The sequence below is a fragment of the Pseudorca crassidens genome, chromosome 3, assembly GCF_039906515.1.
Source record: "Pseudorca crassidens isolate mPseCra1 chromosome 3, mPseCra1.hap1, whole genome shotgun sequence".
Lineage (NCBI taxonomy): Eukaryota > Metazoa > Chordata > Mammalia > Artiodactyla > Delphinidae > Pseudorca > Pseudorca crassidens.
The window spans coordinates 115,988,511-115,999,865 of record NC_090298.1 but is presented as its reverse complement, the minus strand read 5'-3'; the positions used below and the strand labels follow the sequence as shown (position 1 = coordinate 115,999,865).

Here is an 11,355-nt window from a genome sequence, read left to right as displayed (position 1 = left end):
AAGAGCCCACATGCTGCAATGAAGATCCCGTGTGCCACAACTAAGACCCGGCACAGCCAAATAAATGTATATATTTTAAAAATCCACAAATGATAAATGCTGGAGAGGGTGTGGTGAAAGGGAACCCTCCTACACTGTTGGTGGGAATGTAAATTGATACAACCACTGTGGAGAACAGTATGGAGGTTCCTTAAAAAACTAAAAATAGAACTACCATATGATCCAGCAATCCCACTCCTGGGTGTATATCTGGAGAAAAACATGGTCCGAAAGGATACATGCACCCCAGTGTTCATTGCAGCACTGTTTACAGTAGCCAAGACATGGAAGCCACCTAAATGTCCATTGACAGAGGAATGGATAAAGAAGATGTGGTACATATATACAATGGAATATTACTCAGCCATTAAAAAAAGAACAAAATAATGCTATTTGCAGCAACATGGATGGACCGATGGACCTAGAGATTGTCATACTGAGTGACGTAAGTCAGACAGACAAAGAGGAATATTGTATATCACTTATATGCAGAATCTAAAAAAAAAATGATACAAATGAACTTATTTACAAAACCCAAACAAACTAACAGACTTAGAGAATGAACTTATGGTTACTGGGGGTGGTGGTGGGGAAGGGTTGGGCGGGGAGGGATAGTTAGGGAGTTTGGGATTGACTTGTACATGCTGCTATATTTAAAATGGATAACCAACAAGGACCTACTGTATTAGCACAGGAAACTCTGCTCAATATTATGTAACAACTTAAATGGTAAAAGAATTTGAAAAAGAATAGATGCATGTATATGTATAACTGAATCACTTTGCTGTACACCTGACACTAACAACATTGTTAATCAACTATACTCCAATATAAAATAAAAAGTAAAAGAGAAAAAAAAAAGAAAAGCACTTATTAGCCCAGCCGCTGAGGGGGCTTTCTGGGGGCTTATTGGTAAGAACATGAGGAGAAGCAACTGTCAGTCCGGGTAAAAGCTACCCTTTGCTAATACCTCTTGCCTTGGTAAAGGCGACACCTTTCTTAGGTGGTGGTTGGAACAGCAGCCAGAGGAGATCAGCCTGCCCGTGGGCACCTGCACCACTGTTCCCTAGCAACGTGCTCTAGCGGCGATGGACTTTTATGCTGGCAGATGGAAGTCAGATCTTGGTTGGCAAAGCCTTCTCTCCGGAGAAGCTAAAACTCATAGAAAAGGTACATCTTAACTAAGGTGTAGTTGGACTTTATTCCTTTTATCTCACCTTGCCTGGTACAATAGGGTAATTAATCTATCATTTGTTTTGAGTATGTTTAATTTCTTTATTGGTTTATTAAGAGACATCCTGTATTCTCTTGGCTAGTGATATTATTATAATTCCCACAGTGAATTTGTGTTAAATAAATTGCAAAGACAAAAAAAAAAAAAAGAATTACAGATCAGCATCCCTCATAAGTGATGAGGTTGGGGGTCTTGGGGAGGGGAGATCTTGGAGGCTGTGGTAAGTACTTCAGATTTTTCCGCAGTCCCTAGTAAAATCTTCAGTGCGAGCTCCTCGACAGAATATTAGCAAATTGAATGTAGCAGTATATAAAAAGATACATCATCACCAAGTGGCTGTTTATCCTGGGAATACAAGACTAGTTCAACTCAAATCACCACATAAATAGACTAAAGAAGAAAAAGCCACATGATCATCCCAATAGATGCAGAAAGAACATTTGACAAAATTCAGTATCCATTCTTAATAAAAACTCTCAGCAAATCAGGAACTAAGGGAACTTCCTTAACCTGATGAAGGGAAACCACATAAAAACCTACAGCAAACCTCAAACTTAATAGTCAAAGTCTGACTTCTTTTTTTCTAAGATTGGGAACAAAGCAAGAATGCCGGCTCTCACCTCTCCCTTTCAATATCGTACAGGAAATCCTGGGCAGTGCGGTAAGGCAAGAAAATGAAATAAAAGGCATACTGAATGAAAAAGAAGAAATAAAACTGTCTCTATTCATAGATGACACAATTTTCAGTGTAAAAAAATCCCATGGAATGTACAAAAAACTCTCCTAGAAATACCAATACGTTTAACATGCTCCTGAGGTCAACATACAAAAATCAACTGTATTTCTATATACAACTGGGAATTGAATTTAAAAAACAAACATTTACAATAGCAGTGAAACAAATGAAATATGTATAAATCTAGTAAAGTAATATGCAGGGTTTTTATGCTGAAAACTACAAAACACTGATGAAAAAAAGTTAAAAAATCTAAATAGAGAGACACACTGTGTTCATGGGTTGGAAGACTTAATATTGTTAAGTCCGCCACCTAAATTGACCTATAGATTCATTGCAGTCCCAAGTAGGAATTTCTTAGATATCAAGAGTCTGATTTGAATATACAGAAATGCAAAGGAATTGGAATCGCTAAAACAACCTTGAAAAAGAGGAATACAGGACTTCCCTGTTGGCGCAGTAGATAAGAATACGCCTGCCAATGCAGGGGACATGGCTTCAAGCCCTGGTCCAGGAAGATCCCACATGCCGCGGAGCAGCTAAGCTCATGTGCCACAACTACTGAGCCTGCGCTCTAGAGCCTGCACGCCACAACTACTGAGCCCACGTGCCACAACTACTGAAGCCCGCATGCCTAGAGCCCGTGCTCCACAACAAGAGAAGCCACCGCAAGGAGAAGCCCACACACTGCAACAAAGAATAGCCCCCACTCGCCACAACTAGAGAAAGCCTGTGCACAGCAATGAAGACCCAATGCAGCCAAAAATAAAATTAAAACTTCTTTTAAAAAAAGAGGAATACATTTGGAGGACTCATACTAGTTGGTCCTAAGACTTACTACAAAGCTATAGTAATCAAGACAGTGTGGCATTGGTCAAAGAATAGACACATAAATCAATAAATCACAACAGAGTTCAGAAATAGACCCACACAAATATAGTTAATTGAGTTGACAGAGTGCAGAGACACTTCAGTGGAGAAAGATTCGTCTTCAATAAATGATGTAGCAACAACTGGACAGCCATGTTTTAGGAAATGAACCTTGACCTATACCTGTCATCTTATACAAAATTTAACTCAAAACCAAACATAGACCTAAATGAAAAATTATAAAACTTTTAGAAGAAAACAGGAAATAAATCTTTGTGACCTTGTGTTAGGCAGAGTTCTTAGCTACAACACCAGAAGCACAATTCATAAAGTTAAAAATTGATAAATTGAACAACATCAGAATTAGAAACTTGATCTGTGGAATTAAGAAAATAAAAAGACAAGCCAAAAACAGGGAGAAAATACTTGCAAATTATATATCTGACAAAGGTTTATATCCAGAATATATAAAGAATCCTCAAAACAAGAAAATAGTCAACTCAGTTTAAAAAAATAAAGATTTGAAAAGACATTTCGCCAAAGTAGATATACAAATGACAGATAAGCAAATGAAAAGATGCTCAGTGTCATTAGTTGTTAGGGAAATGCACATTAAAACCACAACGAGACATGGATAGACACCTATTAAAGCGGCTTAAAAAAAAAACCCTGAACACAGCCTGACAATAGCACATGCTAGTGAGGATGCAGAGCAACTGGAATGCTCATATGTTATGGGGGGAACACAGATGATGTGTTTCTAAAGAAGAAAAAGCCACATGATCATCCCAATAGATGCAGAAAGAATATTTGACAAAATTCAATATCCATTCCTAATAAAAACTCTCAGCAAATTAGGAACAGAAGGGAACTTCCTTAACCTGATGAAGGGAAACCACATAGAAACCTATAGCAGACCTCAAACTCAATAGTCAAAGACTGACTTCTTTTTTTCTAAGATTGGGAACAAAGCAAGAACGCTGGCCACTATGGAAAACAGTTTGGTAGTTTCTTATAAAGTTCAACATGTTCTTATCATACAGAATCCCAGTCTCACTCCTAGGTATTTACCCAAGATAAATAAAAATCTTTGTTTATACAAAAACTTGTACATGAATATTTATATCAACTTTATTTGTAACAAAACTAGAAACAATTAAAATGTTCCTCATCTGGGGATGGATGGACCAATGTGGTAATCCATGCACTGCTTCTGCTCCACAGTGGGAAGGAATGGACTGCTGATGCCCACAGCAAACACATGGGTCTCAGATGCATGCTGCTGATTGAAAGAAGCCAGACTCAAAAGGCTGCAAATCTTTTGCTTTATTTATGTGACAGTCTGGAAAAGACAGAACTATAGGGAAAGCGTTTTGTCAGGACTTAGGGGACATTTCCACGACATTGGGGTAGCATAGGGGAATCTTGGGGAGGGCATTGGAACTGTTTTGTATCTTGGTTGTGGTGGTGGTTACACAACTCTACGCATGTGTCAAAACTCAGAATTGTGAACCAAAAAGAGTGAATCTTAATCCGTGTAAATTTATAGCTGAAAAATTTTAAGGTAATAAATATTCAGAACGTATCCTTTCCTAACGTTTGACTGTTATCTCTGCTCCTGAGATTACTTCCGTCTATTGCATCTAGTGGTGGAAACGCTTCTCTTCCTGCGCTTCTGTGCTTCTCTTCCCAGTTCCACCGTCAGGACACTGCGTGGGTAGCTGGAAATCTGATGTGGTGGGAGTATTTACACCATAGAAGTTGGGAAATGCTACAGACCAAGGCTTAATTTATTGTTTTGTTGATTGTCTAGACTTGAGAAAGTGATGACGAAAACGTTAATGCCAATTAAACTTAAAGTGTGTCATCTATACATAGCACAAAAAATTGAGGAAATTGTCTTACAGTATTTGACAACTAGTACTGATTCAGCAAAGAGGTCACTCACTGACAAACAAGTAAAATTCTCACACATATATTTCTGTTGTTTTACTTCCGTACTCCTTAAGGTAAACAAAAATATCAACCAATATTCATGTCAGAGCTAGACTGTTGGCTGCAACCATAGGTTGGCTATGGATGCAAGAGTTCAGCAAAAATCAAAGCCTCAGTGGAATTTAAAGAATATTGCATATTTTGTTATTTGGGAATTGTGTGCTATAATTCCTTTATAGGAGTAAAATGTATAACGAAATGTATGGTTATATATGCAGTCTCTCCCAACCCCACCCTGAAAAGCTGGTTGTTGCACATTATCCAGCAAACCACTGCTTAGGAATCACTGGAAACAAGGAAGAGAAGAGGACCAAGGTCAGAGGCCTGGACCAGCTCAACATTAGAGATCAAGAGAAAGAGCTGGTAAAGGATATCAGGAGCAGGGTAAGTGAAGGGTGTGGAGGTGGAAATCTAGCGAAAGTGTGACAGGGAAGGAGGGAGTGGCTGCCGGCTGCATGTGCTGCTGAGAGAAGGGCTGGACAGTGTAGGGAGAATGGTGGCCGGCTGTGGAGATGGGGTCTGAACACTCACCTGAGGAGCTCTGTGTAAGGGGAGGGGAGACATGGACTCAGAAAAGCTTTTTGTCTTTTTTTTTTTTAAACTCTGGGAGCTATCAGAACTTTTTGTGTGTGCTGATGAGAATGATCCGGGGGGAAGGAAAACTTGGCGAGGCAGGAAATGGAGGGGAGAATTGAGGGGTAAAATCCTTGAGTGGGCAAGGATCCAGTGACTAGTCAGGGGGTGGCCTTACCCAGGAGCCTGGAGAATTCCTGCATCCTGACAGGCAGAGTCCTGAGGACCCATGCAGGGATGGGGCAGGTGTGGTGGGAGCGTGAGGGTGCTGCCGGCCTCCTTGAGTCAGCCTCCTGGGAGGAAGACTGGGGGCACCAGCCCCTTTGCTGCTGTCTAGGGCTCCAGAGGGATGGTCAGAACCTGGGCTTTAGAGGGACTGGATCTTGCGGCTGGGAGGAGGGGCTGGGCGGCTTGTGAGCTGTGTTACTTGGGCTCCGTGCCTGAGTCAGTTCCCACAACTGTGAAGTTTGAGGGGCAAGAATAGCAGCAACACCTCACAGGCTGTAAACAAGCAACGGGGCGGGGGGGGATGTGGGTAAAGCCCTGACGGGGGCCCTGGGTGTCCCCAGCATGTGGCCGCTCCTCCTTTCTTCTTGCAATGGGGTGGTGACCCTGGCCTGGCTGGAGAGCGGAAGCTGTGAGGATTAAGGCTGCAGAGGGGAGGTGGGGCCTTTGAAGTGTCTGCCTAGGCTCTGTGGGAGGCGCTGCAGGGCAGGGGGGAGGGCAGCTGGGCTCTGCCCACCCTGTGCACAGGTCGTGGCCAGAACAGGCGTGTGGGGCAGCCAGGCCCAGAATGCCAGGCTGATGAGGCGCCGTCCGGCAGGGAGCTGGCCAGGCCTCACCGGAGGAGGTGTCATGGAGGGAGATGATACTGAGGGTCACCGCTGCCCTGGCTGAGAAGCAAGAAGCCTCAGGATGCTGAGGGGAGACAGTTCTCTTGGCGGTAGCCAAGGGGCAGGAGCAAATCCCCCCAAGGACATGGTGAGGTGAGTCTCCCCTGAGCTCAGCCCAGGCCACACCGCTTCCGATCATGGTCTCTGAGGAGGGCAGAGGAGGGTCTCAGGATTTCTGGGCAAGGCCTCTGGTGCCTCCTCAGTGACCTGCTCTCTGCCTTCTAGTGTCTTCTGATAGATTGGTTTAAAGCAATGAATCACTCGAATGGTTCAACAGCTATTTGTCAAGCACGTGCCAGGCCCTCTGCTGGGCAATGGGGTGACCAAGACCAATGCTGTTTGCCCAAGGAATGCAGGACAGTCCTGTGAGGGCTGGCGCCGTGATACCACGTGCCATGGCCAAGAGGGCCGAGCCAAGGCCTGATGAGCAGGAATGGTTGTGGGCCACTGTTTCCCATTGTGGTATTGATACAAGGGATGATTTTAGGTGATGCATGAAAGAGCATTTACTAAAATTATTTTAACGTGTATTAGAAAAAATGTAGCACATCAAACATGATTTCATAGATATTGCTTAAGGGGAGGCGAAGTTCAACAAAAGTCAGTCTTCTTAGGTAAATAATGGTATTAAGGTTGGGATGGCAAAGGTGATGACTGGGACATGCAAGTGATGGGCTCACAGGGAGAGCACGGGTGTGTCCCAGGAATCGCTTCCAGGGGGCAGTGTGGGTGTAGAGGGCAGGGTCATAGTGCCAGGCATTCTTGAGGCAGGCATGGGGGGCCCCAGAGGATTATATGCAGAGGCTCGACTCTTGAGAAGCTTTTGGAAGCTTCCTTTGCCACCAGGTGGAGAATGGATAAAGGATGCTGGGGGCTGAGGGAGGTGGCTGTCCAGACGAGGGGTGGGGCTCAGTCTCTAAGAAGTAGATGGGCTGAGTGGGGAGTTAGACTGGATGGTAACCTGGCACTGGGGTGCAGGGCTGTAGGACATCAGCGGATGGGGTGAAGCAGCTGGGGACAGATGGGCATCTGAAGCCCGGAAGACAGTTTCGGAGTGTGACAAACTGATGGCAACAAAAGCCATGCAAATGTTCCAAGCGTCAGCACGGATTCTGAGTCAGCCAGGAGGAATGGTTGAGTAAAGGGAGGCCAGTGCCTGTGGGCCTGGCCCCGCGCGAGGGATCCCCAGGTGGCTATTTACTGTGTCCTGAGCCTTGGAGAGTCAGTGATAACAAAATTAAGGATTCCCGTCCCTGTGAAGCTTACAGTAGAAACAAATGGATGCGTAAATAGTTCAAAGCTATGAACAAGGAGGGCAGGGTAAGGATTTATCAGGGGAGGTCTTTCTGATAAGGGGACTTTTGACAAGACACCTGAAGGCGATCCTGAGAAGAAATAGGGGTCTCTGGGGAAAGTGGAACCACAAGTGTAAAGGGCAAATGACAAAGATTGGTGAGAGGAAAGGCCAGAGACAACAAGAGGCCATACCTGTCATTTAGGACTCTGGCTTCTAGAACGCGGAAGCCACTGAAAGGTATGAGCTAAAAGAATGACATGCTCTGACTTGTATATAGGGGTTACGGTGACTGCCGTGGGAGCAGGACCATCAGGGAAGCCTGGCGGTGGGTAGCCTACTGCAATGGTCTGCGTACAGACATGGGAGCCACCTCCTGGCATGTGCCCTCCAACCGTGGACCAGGGGTGGTCTGTGTCACCAGTAGAATACTGAAGGGATGACGTATTGCTTTTGAGATCAGGTTTTTATAAAACACTGTAGCTTCCATCTGGTTGCCGTTCTCAGATCATTCACTCTGGTGGGAGGCAGCTGCCATGGGAAGGCCCACCTGGCACGAACCGAAGCCTTCTGCCCACCTGCCACGTGAAAGAGCCTGGAATTGGACCCTCCAGCTCACAAGCCTCCAGAGACTGCAGCCTCGTAAGAGACCCTGAGTCAGAACCACCCACTAAGCTGCCCCTGGATTCCTGACCTTCAGCAACTGTGAGGTGATAATTGTTGTCTTAGCTGCTAAGTTTTAGGCCAGTTTGTTACACACTAATAGAAATTAATGCAGCGATGAGGGCTTAGACCAGGTGATGGCAAGCGGAACTGGTGAGAAATAGTTGGACCCAGCATGTATTTCAAAGGGAAGAATCTGGACAGGTCCAGTTTGAGATACTTACGGAGACATTCAAGTGGAGACTTCAGGAAGCACGCAGTTATAAAAGTCTAGTTCTGGGAGAAGTTGGCATTTGGATGGTATTTAAAGTCAGGAGTCTGGCTAAGATCAGGAATCAGCAGAAACAGAGAAGAGGCCCAGGGGTTGAGCCCTGGGACAGCGCAACTTAGAACAACTAGGAAGAGGAGGAGAAGGAGCTCCCAGTAAGGAAGACAGGAAACGAGGGCGAGGTGCTCAGGAGGACAGGGGAGGAGCTGTCAGGAGGGAGGGCGTGTTCACCTGGGCCGCTGATAGGGTGAGGACAGTAAGATGGAATGGAGGATGGTGATAGGATGGTGGGGCAGAGAGCTGACTGGATGGCAGGGACGGAAGTGAGGAAGAGGAGACAAGGACTACACACATTTCTTTAGGGAGTTTTGCTTAAGTGGGGATGTTGGCTAGGAAAGGACATGGGGTTGAGGAGGCTGGGTATCTTTAAGGCAGCCGTTACCATGGTATGGTTGCAAACTAATGGGGATGATTCAGCAGAGAGGGGGTGACATCCAGGGAAATATCAAGGATGCCTCCGAGGTTCTGACCTGCACCTTGAAGCACGGACATGTGAATTCCCATTGTGGGCATGGCCTTCCCTGCTGGGCTGGCACGGAAGCTGCAAGGAGGTGCGGCCCTCAGCCTAGAGCCATAGGCATGGTCTCCTCACTGGGCAGTACCGTCCAGGGAACGAGGGACAGCGGGAGGGCCCAGAGCACTGCAGATGCTGCAGGCAAATCCAGGAGATGTTTAATGTAAAACTAGACTCCACTGGAAGGCAAAGAAAAGGACTCTGGCCCCTTAGACTTGGTTTCATTTTGGACTTTATTGGGAAAAGTTAGTGTAAAAAACATTCAAATTCATAAAATTTAAATAAGAAAGTAAAATTATACCTTGTAGCTATAGTAATCACAAATAAGGTAAGTCTAAATTACTGCCTAAGCAAACACTATTTTGTCAGGCTTCTCTTATAAGCCCAAGGCAGGAAACACTGCAATTATTAGAAGTGAGCCCAATGATGAATTTGCATTGCATTTGAAGCTGAAGAAAGGGAAAAAAGCATGTTCTGGTTACAGCATCACAACATTCTAGCCTGAAAAAAGCAACAACTTTATTCATGTCCTGCAGCAGAGTACATTAGTTATTGTAACCATGCATTAAAATTCTCACATCATAAAGAGAGTAATCAGTTTTCTTCATGATACATTTATGTTTGACTCAGTTTCATGTTGTTTGTCCCTCTGAAGACCTTTCTGGGAATGTTCCTTTTTCCAGGGCCTCCTAAGATGCCCAGGTTGCTTACTCTGGGTCATCTTTGGTCATTTAATACCAGTCGAACTGGTGGAAGCCCTCTCCATGAACCAGGGTGGAGTCAGACCCCCCCCCCTTCTCTCAAACCCTACAGCTGCCACCACTAGGAGGACAGGCATCTCAACTTGGTCAGCAGTGTTACTAAGAAGTTAATGTGGGATTCTCTTTGGTTATGGAATTTTTACGCTTATAAAAAAATATAGCTAGAAATACGCTCCTGACTTCTAAAAGTACTTTTGACTGACTTAAACACAAGTATGTCTTTGCAAAATTCACCAGCTTGGCCAGGTCTGAAATCTATTTTCCTATGGAATCTAACATCAGTGTTCTATTTAGCAAATACACAAGTGAAGAACAGTGACAGATCTTTAGAAGCCCTGAGGGCTGGGGACAGCCTTAGATGCTGTCCATGGCTTTGAACTCGCTGAGGGCCTGCACAGGGTTCACATGCTTCTTCTGAGATGCCCTCTTAATCTTGGTCTGTGTCTCATCCTGTTTCTCTCTCTTAACCAAGGGCTTTTTCTCAGGCGCCTTCATCTTCCACGACACAGCAGGGAGGTTAAGGGAAGCCATCCCCTGAGACTTCTGGTATTTGGTGGAGGCCACATAGGACGCCTTCACTGTCTGCACCACAGCGTTCATCAAGTTCTTAGCAGCTTGGATCAGGGACATGGCACTGTCCACCTAAGAGGCAGAAAGGTAGGTGAGGAGCACAGGCCTGACCTCCAACCCCACATGTACCCAGGGGCCTGGGTCTAGGTACCAGAGGGCCTGGACCCTCCGGTCCAGCTGGAGGCTGTCAGTCCCTGGCAGTGGAGTCCCGACTCCTCCTGGACCAGGACAGGGCAGGGCAGCAGCCCTGCTCCTGATTGGCTCTCCCAGTGACTGGGTGCTCTTATCCAAATACCCTGAAAATGCCTGTGTTTCAGGTCTTTTGAAGAAGGAAGGAGTGATATAAACCTAAGGTACCATTACCTTACCTGCCCCCACCCCTCAACAAGTTTTCATTCACTCAAGTTGGGGGAGGATCTGCCAAAATCTTTTGAGTGATGGCAGAGCTATAACCATAAGCACCGAGAACAGCCACGGACAGCCATGGTGCAGGGGGAGATGGCAATAAGTCAGCCTCCTAGACAGAGACGCCCCCAGTGCTTTCAGTAATGACCCGGGGAGTCTCCTCTCTCATTTAGAGAATACAGATAATTGCTCCCCAGAGACAGGGGCATTTATGTTGCAGCAGGTAAGCAAATGGTATGAGTATGTCCAACATACCAAGTCTTCTTTGAAAGGAAATTCTGTGGGGTTTAGCAGAAGCCACAGGGCTTCAGTGGAGCGAGATGTCCTCTTTCCCCTGCCCAAGGTGACAAGGGGTCCAGAACTGTGACATGGTAAACAGACAAGGGAAGAGATACTACTTGGGAACTCTGAGAGTGGAGGGGGTGTGAGAAAGCCTATATGTCATCTCTGCAATCTCTGAACAGGCTCAGTTCTTTCTGG

At 45.5% G+C, this 11,355-nt stretch overlaps 1 protein-coding gene and 1 long non-coding RNA gene across 2 annotated transcripts in view; one reads left to right on the top strand and one right to left on the bottom strand.

Moving 5' to 3' along the window:
• The first annotated feature begins 659 nt into the window (after positions 1–659).
• LOC137221731 (uncharacterized) lies at positions 660–9,725 on the top strand. Its single transcript, XR_010942134.1, has 2 exons — positions 660–6,433; positions 8,142–9,725. It is a non-coding gene; the product is annotated as an uncharacterized lncRNA (long non-coding RNA).
• Positions 9,355–11,355, bottom strand: part of CTNNA1 (catenin alpha 1) — a 178,948-nt gene continuing 176,947 nt past the window's right edge. The window contains exon 18 of the mRNA XM_067731886.1: positions 9,355–10,542. Within this exon, the coding sequence (XP_067587987.1) occupies positions 10,255–10,542 (288 nt within the window). The 3' untranslated portion in view covers positions 9,355–10,254. The remainder of the gene's footprint in view (positions 10,543–11,355) is intronic.